Genomic DNA, 17,215 nt, shown 5'->3' with positions numbered 1-17,215 from the left:
CTATCTTCACAGCGCCCCACGAACTTTGCCGAGATGAGTACCTCCTGTCCATGACCTGGAAGAGAGCCTCCGCTGGAGAAACTGTCTACAACAAGTGTCCATCAAATGCAACTGGTAGGCAAGCTCCGCCCCCTCCTTCATACGCACATGCTCATTAAATCTCTTATTTAATATGTAAACGTGTCCCGTGCGTGAGCAAGTTACCGGGCTCGCATTGAAGCAGAACCTACTTTTTCTCCAATCTGACAGCAGTTGAGGTGGAGAAAGCATGGTGCTGAATCTTTAGAAGATCTATGCTTTATTTTTAGAGTTTATTTTTTTTTAGTTGCAGAAAAATTTACCTCGATATTTCTGTATGTCAGTGCAGAAGCGTACGTACGTACATATGATTTATACGTTATAAAAAAAGGAACGGCTAATAAATTATTCCTTTGAAGTAAGCCGCAGATAAGCATGTGGAATAAGGTCAGCATGTGACGGTAATATATGCATTTACAATAAAGCCGCGCATTTGGCGTTTCAGTGCGATTCTGCAGTGAGATCCCAGTTGCTGTTGTCCTTCTGGTCGCCTCCTGACGTTTTCCCATGTGTCACTGTTGAGGACTGTGCATCAGTATGTCTGTCCACTGCTTTCCAGTACCATTGTGACTGGGTGTCAGTGTGCGAGCCCAGAATCTGCTAGTTTAGCCTTTGTTGGCTAATAGCACTGTATGTTTGCCATCTGTCTGCCCGCCTGTGTTTCTGGATGATGGATGTGTGTCCATGCATTTGTCCACAGAAGCCAGTGACCACATTGCTTAGCAGGGCCTCCCTAGTGTTTGGTTATTACTCTCTCTGTTGCCTGAGAGTGTCCCCCTGTATTTCTCTGCTAATGACTCTTATAGTTTACTGTTGGTTGTACCACGTATGGTTGATTATTGCTTATTATTTATCAATTCAACTTGTATGTATATGTATGTATAGGTATTTTCTTTCACAATTCGTGTGGTTGTGTTTGATTAACTGAACTGAACTGATTCGAAGTGAACTGAATTGACCCTGTCTCTGTCTGTCTCTGTCTGTACCTTTACAGGGTCTGCTAGTCGTCGTTGTATGCTGGACTCTAACGGAGTTGCTTACTGGGGTCCTCCGAGCTTCGCCCGATGCGTCTCACTCGAATACAGATATTTACATCTATCAGTAGGTGACAATTCGGTTTTCCCCTCGACTCGGCTCTAATGACTCCATCCTTTCATCCGGTGAAGGGAGATTCTTCATTGTTTGTGAAGCATTACCTTTTCAAAAGGGAGTAATTAGGAACAAGGAGTCCCTCTTGGGTAATTTGTTCTCCTTTAGTGAGTACCTTTGCTGTAAGCAGTGGTCACTTAATTTGCAAACAGAAAAGGCATATTGCAATACACTTTGAATTTTTTGAATCGGTAACTGGGTGCGTTTAGGGGCACCAGTGTAGTAAAGTAGAAAGGAGCTGGGCTCACAACCCCAAAGTTTCCGGTTTGGTTCCCCACTGGGGCACTGCTGCTGTACCCTTGGGCAGGGTACTTAACCCAGGATTGCCTCAGTAAATATCCTGCCGTGTAACTGCATAATGGGAGAATCATAATCCAGATGAGATGCTCTAGATAAGAGCATCTGCTAAACAGCTGTATGTAAATGTATGGAAATAAAGGAAGTTGAAAGTATTTTCTCTTTATGTTGTTTGGGAAATGCCACTTCCTCTTAATGTTGTTTGGGAGAAGCCATCCCAGCCTTGATGTTTTGGCCCCACAGGGCACCATAACATCCCCAAATGCTTAGGGTGTATAATTCAGGGGCAGAACCGAGGGTGTTTAGCAACAAGCCAAGTGGTTACAGTCATTTCAGACTAATTCTCATTAGTCTGGCTTGAGTAATGAGAGAGTCATGAGAGATCTTTCACAAACCTGTCATTGGACACTAAGTCATGTGTGTTTGGGATTTTCTCCCTGTAGGATTTGGTGTTTATTTTACGTGTAGTATTGTGATGCGTTTTGGATTCTGTGTTAGTGACTGATGTATCAAAGTATGCTTGGCTTCCGTTGCTTAGTCAGGTTTCACAAGATAATTTCACAACTAATGGTAGGGCTCAGATAGTGTTATGCTCACACTTACTTGGTCTCGGAGGATTGCTAGCCTGGTCTGACACTGTTGGTCATTCAACTTGAATAGATACAACTATGTGCTATTGTGCTGGAAGTGGCTCTGGATAAGAGCGTTTGCTAAATGCATGTAATGTAATGATTTGGCGTCCTGACATATTGTAATGTATCTGACCTGGAATACAAGAGTGATGGAAATCCTATCCCGACCTGGACGATTCATTCCAAAGCTGTGCAAACAGATGCAGATCTCCATCAGCTTAATTCGTCTGCAGAACAGCAAGCAGGGATGCGGCTGGCACAGTATCACACGTCATTGGCGTAACGGTTCCAAGACAGCTTCAAGGATCAAGTACTGAACCCGACTTTGCGGACTCTGACAGCTACTCTGGTGTTTGCGATTGCATGTGCATCAACAGGAGAATGGCAAAGTGTGAGTCTGAGTACACAAGAGCCTAAAATAAGACAATCCCCACACGTAGGCATGTACATGCACACGCACACACACACACACGCACCGAGTTGTCACGGTTACGGTGTGGCCGACTCAGCTGGCTGCCAGCCTGTGGGGAAAATGACTCCTCATTCTCGCCGCCGAGGGCTCGTGGGGCAAATTTTCGATGGCCGCCGGATCCCCCTGTCTTCCTGTCTCTGGGGAGGCGGGGATGCGTCACTCTCAGACAGTGCCTCTGCCGGGATCTGGCTAATATCACCCCCCTCAGCTTTTCCTGGAGTGCGCCCCTTCCCTCCGAATCCCCCGGGAGATGACTCAATCCGTCTTTTGTGGCTCACATCGGAGTGAATTTCACGCTCGCTTCCTGGCAGAATCCCTTTGGCGCTGCCTGAGCGGGGCGTTTTTTTTTTTTTTTTTTTTTTTTTTAAGTTTGTGTGCCGATTGGACACCTGGAGAAAGAGGCAGACGTCTCGGACGGGACAAGGCAGACAGGATGTCCTCTTTCTGTCGTGTGATGGGCGTCTGAGCTCCCGAAAACTTTTGGAGGTGTCCTCAGCGCACCCCGGGACTGTTCGGGAGTCTGAATAGAAACCATGACAACCTGAGCCAGCCCGTCGGGAGGCTTTGTGACAGACAGAAAGCTCTAAGGACTAGTTCGGAAGGTACTCTATGCATAGTAATGAGGCAGTGGACACTTCATCCCTAAATTCCTCCTCCACTGTTGAGTGGAATGTTCCGTTACCAGAATGCCCCAGTTCAAAAAATTCTATGGCTATGGTTATCTGTGGTTAAGATTTTTATTCCAAAAAAATGCAGTAGTTGTTGTTTAATTATAATAATGTGGTAACTTATATTTTCTGTAGAAACTTTTCTTGTCCTGATTTGTCCTTTTTTGTGTGGTGTCCAGTTTTCATAGATTCTAGTTGAGTGTGACGTTAAGGAATATCAGCTTGGATTCTATTCTTTTTTTTATTTGATTCTGTTATTGTGTTTGTGTGGGTGCAGAAAAATCTAGCATTCTGGAGCTAGAAAGATAGCTATATATCTGCTTGTGGCCTGTGTAAACAAGGTCTGCAGTTGTATATGCTACTGCAGTATTTCATAATATAATCTGTTTGATTTATAACTTCTGCTGTGCAAGCCAAACTCTGCAGATTCAGAAACCCTAATCAACTGCTTGTGGTGAATACAGAAAATCTAAGTTAGATCAGATGTTGATGATTTCAATTTTTTTAATAACTGTTTGCCTATCAACAAGCTAATGCCGGTGCAGCATCTATGTACACAGCTGTCTACACCGTTAATGCAAGGAAGCACGCATGTGAGTCTCCCAGAGGGAGTTTTACTTCATCATCAGTAAACATCTTTCTTGAAGACACTAGTTTAAATTGGTGTGTAAGTGAAAGAAAGCTGTACCCTACAGATGAGCACTGAGGACGTACTGCCTTCTTATTGGGGAGGTTGTGCATTTCCTCTGGCCTTTGGTACACAGTCGGCCCATACCACGTGGTGCTGATTGGGGTGACCAGGGTTCCTCTCTTCACCCTGCAGCTTCGAGAGCATCTTGCGAAGGGTCAGAGGACCCTGGCAGGGGAGGGCATGTCTCAGATCGTGAGGAGTCTTCACGAGTTAATGTCCCGGAAAAGCTATTACAGCGGCGACCTCTTATTCTCTGTGGAGATTCTCCGAAATGTGACGGACACCTTCAAGCGAGCAACCTACATTCCAGCTCCCGACGACGTGCAGGTGAGCGGATACACGGGCACGCACACGCATGCACACGCACGCGTGCATGCACACACATATACACACATATCTCATTAATGTCTCACACAGGGGCTGCAGAAGGAACCTGCACCCCAAACAAACCGAACCACATTTGGTGCCACAAAGACTGATAACCTCAACAGGGGCCAAAATGTCAGAGGGTTAAACAGGCAGTAACATACAGTGCCAGACACAGCGGTGACACTGAAGCCGTTCACAAAAGACAAGACTGCAAGTGTGTTGTGCGGTGATGCAGTCTGTGGCGGTAGACCGCTCACCCTGTAATGAACTGCACATTTACCTTTTTACTCCTTAGCTTTCGTTGAACTAAAAAAAACAGCACAACAAGAATGAGATGTTTTTCTGTCCTCCTTTCTCTTTTGGACCTTTCCATTTCTTTCCCTTCTTCTCCCTACTCTTTCTCTCCACTTTCTCACTATCCTTCTTTCCTTCTGCCTTTACTCTCTCAACTTCTTTTATTTTCATCTCTTCTGTTCATCTTTTCATCTTGCTCTGCTCCTCTCTGTCTCTCTCTCCCTCTACAGAAATTCTTCCAGGTAGTCAGCTTTATGTTGGACATGGAAAACCGTGAGAAGTGGGAGGATGCTCACCAGGTACAAGACTTTTCCTGACTCTCTTCTTAAAAACTCCGCAGTCGCTGTGTGTCAGTATGAAATGAATCTTAAGAGGTTCTTCAAGACTTTTACCACCAACCTTTGCGCACACCAGAGAAGGTTTGACCCATCACAGTTCGGGGGAGGCAAACGTGTCCGTGCAGCTGCTATCCTCATGGCCTCATTGACTGCACCAATCAGAACAGCTGCAGTCACACGGAGACATCGCCAGGGCAACCGACTCACATCAGCACCAGTCTAAATCTGGGCTTAAGTGCGTGCTTTATTCCCTCTCCGATTTCTCCAGCTGTGCACTTAAGTTAGGCAGATGTGTAGGATGGGAATCACCCTGCTTAAGTGTGCTCCCTGATAACAACAATATACTCTGTATATTTGGACCCCATTCAGACCAGGTGGATGCCCTCCAGTCCTTGGAAGATCCCAGCGCAGTGATATATCACTGCCTAACAGCATGGCTCCTCCAATCTTGCCTCTGGACAAGCCTTGAATTTGGACCTCTTCCTCATGCTGAGCCCTTGATATTCCAAATTTAGCTTGTTATCCTCTTGATGGAAGAAATTCAGCTCCCCCCCACAGCTGAGGGCTGTTTTTTCCTTTTATAGACGGTTAGAGAACCTGTGGGTGGTGGACCTGGGTGTCTTTCTCCAGATTTCTCTAGCTTTACTGTTCACATGAGCAAGGTCCCTGCGTTTGATTCACTGCTTACATTATGTGGCTATTTATGCTTTAATTCAGACCAGGATCTGCATCTATCTCTCTGTCCTACTTCAGAGCTGCTGATAGTATTAGACCCACTCACGCTCTCACTCTCACTCGCTCACTCGCTCACTCTCATTCACTCACTCTCACTTGCTCACTCTCACGTGCTCACTCGTTCACTCTCACTCGCTCACTCTCACTCTCACTCACTCTCACTCACTCAATCTCACTCACTCTCACTCGCTCACTCACTCTCACTCGCTCGCTCACTCACTCTCACTCACTCTCACTCACTCTCACTCAATCTCACTCACTCTCACTCGCTCACTCACTCTCACTCGTTCACTCTCACTCGCTCACTCTCACTCACACAGGTTTGTGTGAGTGCACGTGTGTGCCAGAGAGAGATGTATCAGCATGTGTCTTTATGTGTGTTTATAATGGCACATACACATGTATGTGCATGTATGCTCTGTTAAAAAGCCTGTTTGTATATCTGAACTCACGATTACCAACCTGGACTAATCTAAATCAGATTTGCACTGAAAGTGACAAATATGCAAGGTGAGTGCAGGTGAGCAATATGCACATGGACAGGCCTCACAGTCACCTGTCCCCTCCGGTTAGACTCTGCGGAGCGGCAGTCAAGGTTAGAGACTCATGATGGGGCAACATCCAAGCTGTTTACAGATTTCAGATTGTCCTTGAGCAAGCAACCAAGTCCACAAAGCTGAAGAAATGAGACCACAAAGCTAAAGAAATGAGACCACAAAGCGAAAGCTGCAAATTGTTGTTTTTGGGATCGGGTTTCATGAGTGTGTCTTACAAGTTGTTGTACTAAACAAAACTTATTATCATTGCTGTCTTTGTGTTTTTGTGTGGATGTCTAACTGTGTGCCTGACTGCTTTTGAGAGTGCGAGGGTTTCTGCAGTGCATATGTGTGAATAAGTGCACGTGTGTGTAGATGTTAGTGTGAAAGTATATATGCCTATCTATTTGTAATGTGTGTGTGTGTGTGTGTGTGTGTGTGTGTGTGTGTGTGTGTGTGTGTGTGTGTGTGTGTGTGTTTGTAACGTGTGTGTTTCTCTCTCTGTTTTCCCAGGTCTCTCCCGGCTCTGTGCTACTGATGCGAGTTGTGGAAGACTTCATCCATCTCCTCGGAGATGCACAGAAGGCCTTCCAGAGCTCACTCTTCGTTACCAACAACCTCAGTGAGTGGCTCTCGCATATCCTATCATTTACATTTACGTTTACATTTATTCATTTTGCAGACACTTTTATCCAAAGCAACTTACAAGTGAGGTAGAGCACAACACAAGCAAAAAACCATAAGGGGTCAATCATCACCATTCCTTCACACTGTGAAGCATGTTACTGCCAAGCTATATCATTATTAGTATGTAATCATTTCTGTACTAAGCTACTTATGTAAATGTTGTATCTATATAAGCATACATTGCATTACAGTTGCTGAGCAGACACTCTTATTTAGAGCAACTTACAGATGTTACAGTATTTTGCCAAGTTGTCTGTTTATACAGCTGCATATTTACTGAAGCAAATTGGGTACCTTCCCAAAGGTACAATAGCAGGTTCTAACTGAAGAATTGAAATGGTAACTTTTGGGTAACATTACATGTTTCTTAATATTATACTACAAAATAGTATCAATGTTAATTACAAATATTTGATTACAAATATTTGTATCAGCACTATGTAGTCATAGGCCAGGCATATCCTTGGGCTGTGATGAGGTTCTCCCTTTGGAGTATTTGTTATGTGGCTATTTGGTTTAGAGCTGAGTAAATGTCAGTGAACTTTATGGAAATCGCACTGTCATCGCTATTAAACAGCGTGTGATATCTCTGTCAATGTGGGTGCCTCACATCCCATTATTGTACCAAGAAAGGACGTTTTGGCTGTTGGAGATCACTGTGTGTGTGTGTGTGCTTGTGTGAGTGTGCATGTGCGTGTGCGTGTGTGTGTGCATGTGCATGTGCGTGTGTGTGTGTGCGTGGGTGTGTGGGTGTGGGTGTTCGTGTTTGTGTGTCCGTGTGTGTGTGTCCGTGTGTGTGTGTCTTTTAATTGGCTCACTTTGAGTATTCCTGGCCGTCCTCAGCACTGACTCATTTATTTCGGAAAACCTCGACCTTCCTTTGAAGCGAGTGCCCCCCCGCCCCCCCCCCCCGGTATATCCTCTTACATTTTAATGCCACCCATGTCCTCTCCCTCTCTCTCTCTCCCTCTCGCCCTCCCTCCCACCCTCCAGTGGTCACCATCCAGCGCGAGCCAGTTTCGGCTGTCTCCAGCGACATCAACTTCCCCATGAAGGGGCGGAGGGGGATGAAGGACTGGGCACGCTCCTCCGAGGACAAGCTCTTCATCCCCAAGGAGGTCTTCACCCTGTCCTCTGAAGGTGAGTCCGGCACTGGCCCGCAGCCAGAGCCTCCCTCCTCCTGGGGTTCTTTGCAATGGCACGAACCAGGGCTGCTGGTGGAAAGCTGTACTCTGGCTCGTTTTGTGTCTTGTTTGTGACAGTTGGATTCCTTTATCAATATGTTGCAACAAATGGGTACATAACATAGTTGGCCATAGTTAAAAAAAATATATATATATATATATATATATGTATATATAATAACCAACATCATATTCATATATATATTTACGCATATATTTAAAATATAGCACACATTTATATGTTCTTTTAATTAGTTATTTTTAGTATTGTTTTAAAGCTGTTTACCCTAAGGGGAGGTGAGCGCAACCCTGCACAAAACTCAGATACTTTCATACTACAAGTCCCATAATGCACAGACAGCTGGGCACATGCCAACTGGAGGATGGATGCACCCACACTGACATAACTAAGTGACTTTGCAGGTGCCCCACTAGCCATTAAGGGGCTCTGCAGTGGAGGGAAGAGAGAACCCTGCCAACATACCACCCCAACTTTCCAATGGCCTTGGCTCTGTGTTTGATACATTGGTGCAGCGTTACCCGATGGAACTATAGAGCTGGCGGATGAGCGGTGCATACCTCAGTAATGTGTTTCACTGTGTCCCTGTCAGAAGTGGATTAGTAGGCCAATTCCATGGGAATGCAGGGTATCGATTTGGCCTAATGTGTTTTTAAAAGGAGTATACATTTTCTACTGCATCTCTCTTCCTCGCCCATTGGTGAGAAGGAGCTTATCAAGGTGTCTCGGCCATACTTTTTTTTTTTTTTAACATCGTACAACTTAACAAGGCCTTCATAAAACATACATAATTCATTCGCAAGAGAATGGCTTTACCTCTTTATAAAGCAGTTGTAAGGCTGACAAAGTGATATACCGCTTGTTTCTAGGTGCCTTTTTTACATAAAGGGCAAGTCATCACTCTGTGACAGCTGTCATAAAGCATTGGAGTTGTGTATGAATGTTTTATGCACTGGGAACGCCATGCTCATGAAGGTGTTATGAAGGCCGTACAGTAATATCAAGCACAAATGATGTCTCTATTGGCTTATTCCTCTCTCTCTCTCTTTCACTGAGTTCACTACCTCCTCCGCATGGCAAAGTATCAGCCTGTGATGTCCATATTCTCCTGCTGTTGCTGAGGTTTGCAGAAACACCCCAGAGCCCAAACGTCTATGTTAAGTCTGCTCGATTGAACATTGATCCGACTCCGCTAGTACTCAGTCAGAGACCAAATGGAAAGGCTTATTATTGGAATAGATATGATGATTATAGTCATGGTTATTGCTGTTGGTGGTGGTGTTATTATTATTGCTGTTATTGGTAGTATATTTTTACGTTGTTACCAGATTGCTGTTGAATGGTTCTCCTGCAATGTACACTGTCACCATCAACCCCAGCAATGACGCAGTGACTGCCTACAAGAGCTGATCCTGAACCAGTATTGACATTTCATATGAAATGTATGTGCTTTGGATTGGGGCCGGGTTAGTTGACCCTGGATCGGTTAATGAGGGCAGAAAGTACCGTGAATAGTGAGAAATGGCTCCACCCCCCTGATACACCAGCCCTGGCCATGTTAACCTTTGACCCTCATCCATCACTCTGCGATCTATTAAACCCTCTTACACACAAGGTACAGTTATAGCTATTACCAGCTCTTTTTAACTGTATTTCTGTATCCGATGCAACTAATCCACCATCATGAGGGATCAGATTAAAATATGTAAAAATATACCATAAAAGATTACTTCTGTCAGTCAGGAGATGTCCTGAATATGAGCTGGCATTCTGAGGAGGCTGGGAGGTGGGGCTTGCATTTGATTGATGGCAATTCTACAATCAGTTAGCCAACAAATGCAAAATAATAAAAGCTCATTGCTTACAATTTAAATCAGACCACAATTCATTTTAGTAAGTGTATTCCCACGCATAGTAAAATGCTTAAGACACACGCAAGCAAGACCGGGGTGACAGTGTCAAGAAAAAACAAGGCTCCACCAAGGATGAAGGAGGACAGTAACTCAATCAACTCCACATATCAGCACAAAATACTTCCTGCTCTTTACTTGCATGTCTCCTGAACCGAATGTTGTCTCCTCACTGCAAATTGCCTGCCTGCTGACAATGAAAACAAATACTGCAAATAACACATTCACAGAACTAAACACTGACTGAGCATTGCAAACCATCTGAAATGTAAAAAAAAAAAAAAAGCAATGAAACGTTCTTTAATGATTTACATAACATCGAGATAATGTAGGCTAGCGAAGAGCTGGGTGTGACAAGCAGTGTCGGTGGTTTCATCTACCTGTCATGTAAAAAAGGCTGTAACTTCAGTCTTAATCGCCTCCTTTTGCAAGCTCTGTCAAAATTAGAGAGATCACCAAATCCCGTTCTTGGCCATGTTGGCAGACCAGGCCAATACTACTCTAGATACTCTACCTTCTCATGCCAGAAGGGCTGAAAACAATCTATTTCTTTATCCCATCTTTTGGACCAGATAGTGTTGGTGTACTGTTGATTCATTGTAAGCAGTAGATTCAAGTCATCAAGTCTTGTAAAATCCGATCCATGATGTTCTTTATATATAACAATGTTTGCAATTTGTTAGCTTTTGTTAGCTATTTTGGCTAGCAGACTAACTGTGTATTTATTGATCTTCCAGTTTAACAAGAGTAAAACAAATATTTAAACTCCACACTCCAGATAAATTACTGTCATATACCAGGATCCAGCAGTCACCTCACGTCATGTGCAAGGCCTGTACAAGGCACTGTTTATTAAGTGATGGAGTTTATAGCATCAAAAGATGTGACTTGTTGTCTATAAGGTGTCTTAAACTGGTCAAGGTCCATTGGTCATCATAAGGTGTTAACACCCCTGCAGGAGAAGACATTGTAGACATGAAGCAGGGCTTATAATGATTATAATGATGTTATCGACCAATCAGGGCCAAAGAATCTCTTCAGCAACAATTGAAATCGAATTAATAGTAGAAGCCCAGTTTCCATTTGCTGCTTTAAACTGGACTGGACAAGAAGGGGGTTTTAAGATGTTTAATAGTTCAGTAGTTAGTGCTATTTTGTCAAATATTTCAAGTCAAAAGAGCAGTCGTAAGCGCACACAATAATGCTTTAAATTCATGCATTTTTAATTATGTAACAAGAAAAAAGATGGAGTGTATATTGAAAGAAACTGTGGAGGCTTGGTTTGCCATGCAGATACGCAGAGACAGATATGTATATGTATTTGGAAGTGAAGGCATTTGGCTTGAAATACGAGTACAGTGCGAGGTAAACTGCAGGCTGCAGGTTATCACACATTGACTGCAAGCCGGTAATGAATGAAATCTGCATCCCGGGATGATGTCTGTGCAAACGACTGCGTGTTAGGAGCATTAACCACGCTGCGAGGGTTTGGCACGAAGCCACGCCCGCCATTCACACACCCCTCCATCTGCAGAGAGCTCCCGCGCCTCCCGCTCTCTCTCCCCCTGGGCCTCCCGCTCTCTCTCCCTCTGCACCTCCTCACAGCTCACTGTCGAGGAGGAGAGGAGTCAAGAAAAGAGAGAAAGAGGGAGCAAAGGGGGGTGGGTCTAGGTTGTCCGTTGGCCTTAATTGTAAGTTGCAGCTCTAGCAGGGGTCTCTACCCCCCCCCCCCCCCCCCCCTTTCCTTCCCAAGAACTCTGAGAGCTGAGATCAATTTCCCTCATCAGGCGGCCATGTGATGGAGGTGCTGACCGTTGTAAGAGACATCCGGAAGGAGGGAAAGGGAAAGAGAGAGTGTGTGTGTGTGTGTGTGTGTGTGTGTGTGTGTGTGTGTGTGAGTGTGTGAGAGAGAGAGAGAGAGAGAGAAATGGAGAAAGAGGAACAGGAGGGGGTAGAGAGAACCTGAGAGAAAAATGGGATATGAAAGGGAATGGGAAAAAAAGAGGCGAAAATTATTGTTGTTCATATGCTCGGCAGAATTTCAGTTTTTTTTTCCAGCCAAATTTGATGCTAATATCGACGTTATTCTTTCTTTCATATTCCCACGTTTATAAAAATTCATTTACCTCACACAGCTGGGTGCCAGTGAATGCCAATCTCTTCGAAAAGGCTCACAGAACAAAGCTATGGACACCAGTGTTTAGAGAACATGGATCATTCTAGAATACGACATTGGGAGTATGTTGGTGCCACGGCCAAAAGTGAAACACAGCTTTAAGGGGCGTGACTGGTCTTTAAATTGGGGAATCTTAATAATGCAGGTCTATCAATATAATACAAGTAAGCTTCTGCCTTCAATGCTGAAATGCAGTTTGTGTCACTGAGGCGGTTTGAATTTGAATCAGAATTTGAAAGAAGAGACTCAGAAATGGCACTGGAGGTGAGGAAGAGGCAGAGAGAGGAAGAGCGAAACAAGACTGATGGAAGATGGATAAAAACAGTTATGGGAGGATGGATGAAGAGAGGGCAGTGGTTGGGGGGGCAGAGGTGGTACGTCAGCCCCACCCATGTGTTCTCTGGTTGGATATCTCCAGGGCCCACCCCCGGCTGTGTGTGCCGTATTCTGGGCCCGGTGAGAGTGGATTCCCTGCTGTCCGTACCCTGTCTGGGTGAAAGATGGACACAGGGGCGTAATGTAGCAGCCAGTTCCCAGAGAGAGACAGAGACAGAGAGGAAGGGAGAGAGAAAAACAGCCAGCACTCTGCATGAAGGATGATAGCAAAGCATTTTCTGTATTTTATTGTAGTCATCTTTTGTTCTTTACTTGCTCTTGCTATTACCAGTGTGAGGGACAGAAGGAGAGAGAGGAGGGTGGAGAAAAAAAGACAGACATTGTTACAAGGTATATTCATACAATACTGCGCTTTGAACAATTAAAAGTTTTATCATTTCTGTTTAGCATTTATGTATGTCTATGAATATTTGTCTGTCTGTTCAACAGATTCGCGTTTGTCATGTCGGTAAAGCTTATTGAACTGAAACCGAATCGAGTGAAAGAGGTATCCAACCTGTCTAACATGGAAATGTGGAGCACATACAGTTAGCTGAATGTGAGGCCACCCAGATCCGCCCTGCGAGTGTGAACCCTGTGAACATTACAGGGGTCTGACCTCATACAGCGATGGGTGAGAGTCTGCATCACAAACTCCCTGTGGTCAGGGAACCGATCAATGAGGGCCAGTATCGACTGTCACTCTTTCGCTGATCCAGCCCTCTAAGTACTGCTCTGCCATTAGCTAGCTGCCACTCTCCCCTCACAGGAAATTAAAAACTCGGACTTCCTGTTTGTCCCCCACGGCACACGGATAACTTAGCCCTCTTGCTCTGGGCTTGACTCTGAGGTTTTCTCCCCGTGTGTGTGTCTCTCCCTCGCTCTCTCTCTCTCGCTCTCGCGCTCTCTGTCTTGCTATCTCTCTGTCCTCCTTCCCCTTTTGTGAGACTGACAGAAGATAGAATTGAAACAGGAGAAGGTCAGATTCCATTCAGGAGTCAGTTGGTCCCAGGAATGTGGTTAGAGGTTTGTTATCAGTTTGTCTGATCCAATTACCTCACATTCAAGGCCGTTCCCTGACTGAAGAGCATTTGATTGGCTCCTCATCCGTTTTTATGACCAAGGACGACTTTGTTATGCCTAGCTTCTTTTCAGTGCATCCTTTCAGGTTCCCACAATAACATAAAATTTTTTACATGCAGCCTCTCAGTCTCCTAGGATGTATATCTCAGAATAAGTCACCTTTCTCTATAACGCCATTCATGACATCAGCTGGGTAATCTAGAAGCAAATTTCAAAATGGTGCAACCCGCTTGTTTATAGCCTGCACATATGTGCACTGATGTGGAAATCATACTTTCAAAACCTTAAAATTTTCAGATTTCTGATTTTCCCCCTCCCTAGAGACCCCCCTGGACATGTTTGATGTTTGTGTAGTATGTTTTGTTTGATGAGTTGCATGGCCTGCCTGAGAGATTGCACAACACCATTATGAGGTTAATATCCTACAGCGTCCGCCACGGGCAGTTTTTGCCTTACTTTTGATGGCGCCGAAAGATCAGGAGGTTCTCATACAATCGGTAGTTAATGTGCTCGTATTTATGCACTCATTTAATTAGAAGCACCATTTTATTGGGTTTTGTGACCTTCCCGCTCAGCTGGTCACTTGTTCTGGTTGCGTCCCTTGTCGGCTTTGGCCCCCCGATGTGGTAAAGTGCGTTTCCCATAGCGACCAGGTCGTGGCTGTTTCCTTCTGGCTGGAAGTGACGCCACCTCCTCTCTTAAACTGAGGACCGACCTCTTCAGGCTGCATGTTGGTTCCCCTACCTATTTCTAACTGAAATCGTTCTTTTACTTATATATTTCCGGAAGGAATGTTATGTTGCACTTGTGAATTCAGTAGCGCTTCTGTGTTTGTGATAGCACCAGACATTGCAGCACTGTTTGATGAGTTGACATACGCTCAAATGTAGTCTGTTGTGTTCTGTGTCGTCTTTCCTGCAGCATTCTTAGACACAGTTTTGTATTCTTACATTGTGAGATGCTCTGGACGAGAGTGTCTGCCAAGTGATAAAAATGTGGCAATTTAATTAAGAGGTGAAGGATTATTTCCATCCTCCATACGTGATTGTGTACATACCACCCAAAGCGATCTGGCAAACTTCAGTGGAAAGATCTGGCAAATGTCCCCAATATGTGTGATAAACTGCAGTCGGGCTATTTTTTCCCTTTTCTTCCTTCTTTTCTTAATGCAGAAATGAGAGGGTTAAAATATTAAATTGCCTGTGTGCCTCTTTGGCTGTGATTACAGTGCAATGCTTTTTTTGGCAGCTGTTTTATTCACTTGACTTCAAGCTGACCTTCACCTTTTTATTTTGAATATACAAAAATCTTACTGCAGCATCTATTACACATACAGCACCTCTTTCCATTACATTATATTGGGATGGGCAGGCCCCGCTTCGTGTAATTTAGTTTGCCAGCAATCACTTAAACTCTTTAAAGGATGTCTTACACAAAGCTGTGCTGAGGGCATTCTTTTCGATGCTCCTGATTTACTTAAACACATTCTCCCTCATGAGTTTGTTGTCAGGTCAGGCTGTTTGTCAGGGTGAGGCTGAAAACCCTCCAGTAGCTTTACCCACAATGCAACAGGCCCTTCATTTACACAAATGAAGCTGTCATTGTAGAGATCTGATGGCACAGGATGCAAACAACTCTTTCTCTCTCTCTCTCTCTCTCTCTCTCTCTCTCTCTCTCTCTCTCTCTCTCTCTCTCTCTCTCTCTCTCTATCTGTCTCAAATTTGCAGTTAAAAATACTTTATTGGCATGAAATGAAACACAGTACATCTCTCCAAAGCATTAGCCCATAACACACATTAAAATATGAATGCAAAATGTAGACATGAACTTTACCAAAACAAAAAAAAAACCCGAAGATCTCTGTCTGTATCTCTATCTCTCTTTCTCCTCTGTCCGAATGTCTTATTATAAGTAATGCCAGCGTGTGGTAATGCTACCTTATTGCCAGCCAAAATCATGTCACAGAGACAGTTGAATCACCATGCACATCCCAAGGGCCCGGCCTGTTCAGACTCCAGGCAGCATGCAGCGGCCTGACATTTATGCAAGGACAAGCTTCCCTCTGGGAGCCAGAGGAGAGACAGAGAGGGAGAGCGAGAGAGAAAGAGAAGCAGCAATAGAGAGAGACAGAGAGGGAGAGAGAAGGAGAAGCAGCAGTAGAATGAGAAACAGAGGGAGAGAAAGAGAGGTGGAAAGGGAGAGGGAGAGAGAACAGCGATAAAGAAAGGGGGGGAGAGAAAGAGGGAGAGAAACAGAGAGAGAGAGAGGAAGATGAACAAACTGAGAAAGAGAGCAAGAGACGGAGAAGCGAGAGAAATAGAGAACCATTCATTACACATTTCATCACATGCTGTGGCAACATCATGGTATATGCAGTCATTTTAATAAAGCTAGTTCTGTTCAATTGAAATTGAGAGACAAAGGAGGAAGAGGGAGAAAGAGAGAGAAACAGAGGCTGAAGAAAGAAATGGGGAAAGAAAGAGAACAGAGGAAGAGTGAGACCATATGAAAGGACATGCTTCTGGCTGAGAAAATGGATAAAATGATGAAATGAAAAGAAAAGATCCAGAGAGAGAGAGAGAGAGAGAGAGCTGAGCAGTGCGAATGAAGTGAGAGTGAAATAACAGCTAAGAAGGGGGAGATGGGGGTGTGAGGACGTTGCCGCAGGGAGCAGGGCAGCTCCCTCCACCCCAGAGAGAGAGCGAGAGGCTGCAGCTCAAGGCCCCATCCCTGCCAGCGCTGGCCTCCACCGGGACCCTTCCTCTCAGCACTGTCCCCTCACTCCTCTCCTTCCAAAACATGTCCTCTCCTCCCCTCTGCCCTTTTCTCCTTTCAGAAGATTCATCCATGCTTTCTGCCTTTCCCTCCCTCTCTCTCCTTCTCTCTTTCTTTCTCTCTCTCTCTCTCTCTCTCTCTCTCTCTCTCCTCCCCTCTCCCTCTCTCCCACCCTTTTCCCTCTCTCTATCTCTCTCTCTGTCCCATTCTCTCTATCACTCTGTCTCTCTCTCCCACTCTCCCTCTTTCCCCCTCTCTCCCTCTCTCCCCCTCTCTCTGCCCTCTCTTTCTCTCCCTCTCTCTCTCTTTCTCTGTCTCTCTCTCCCCCACTCTCTCTAGCACTGTCGTTCTCTCTCCCTCTCTCCATCTATCTCTATATCTTTCTCTCTTTCACATGCTTTAGGTAGAATAAAGACATGTTGGGGGTTGGCAGGGTTAGTGATATGAGAAATCTCATGCCTGTTTTTAGAACAGTAGTAAAAGTTTCCATTGGCCTCTGTCAGCTATATTTGAACTGCAGAACACCAGTTCTATGTACATGTAGGTTTACTTTTCATTTACCTTTTTCAGTCTCCACAAAAATTCAATCAATATTTATTTTTCTAGCATTCCTAACCTTAAAAAAATTCCTGTATTTTAGATGTTTGTGTTATTTTTGGTTTTAATGTCATGTAACATCACCTTTTGTTTCCCAGCTTTTGTGAGATTCAAGGCGTTTTTTCACTCATTAAGTGCTGGTTGTTTTTT

The 17,215-nt window shown here is 44.6% G+C and overlaps 1 protein-coding gene across 6 annotated transcripts in view; it reads left to right on the top strand.

Annotated features, from left to right (window-relative positions):
• Positions 1–17,215, top strand: part of adgrb2 (adhesion G protein-coupled receptor B2) — a 249,326-nt gene that overhangs the window by 135,809 nt on the left and 96,302 nt on the right. For all 6 annotated transcript variants that reach the window (XR_005004465.1, XM_036515960.1, XM_036515957.1 and 3 more), the window contains exons 8-13: positions 13–114; positions 1,073–1,179; positions 4,120–4,314; positions 4,881–4,949; positions 6,773–6,881; positions 7,940–8,086. Coding sequence is in view for 5 of the 6 variants with exons in the window: in XM_036515960.1 (XP_036371853.1) it covers positions 13–114; positions 1,073–1,179; positions 4,120–4,314; positions 4,881–4,949; positions 6,773–6,881; positions 7,940–8,086 (729 nt within the window). In the remaining variant the exon portion in view is untranslated. The remainder of the gene's footprint in view (positions 1–12; positions 115–1,072; positions 1,180–4,119; positions 4,315–4,880; positions 4,950–6,772; positions 6,882–7,939; positions 8,087–17,215) is intronic.

The sequence above is a fragment of the Megalops cyprinoides genome, chromosome 21, assembly GCF_013368585.1.
Source record: "Megalops cyprinoides isolate fMegCyp1 chromosome 21, fMegCyp1.pri, whole genome shotgun sequence".
Taxonomy (NCBI): domain Eukaryota; kingdom Metazoa; phylum Chordata; class Actinopteri; order Elopiformes; family Megalopidae; genus Megalops; species Megalops cyprinoides.
The sequence above is the reverse complement of the archived record's forward strand: the minus strand, read 5'-3'. Positions and strand labels throughout refer to the sequence as shown.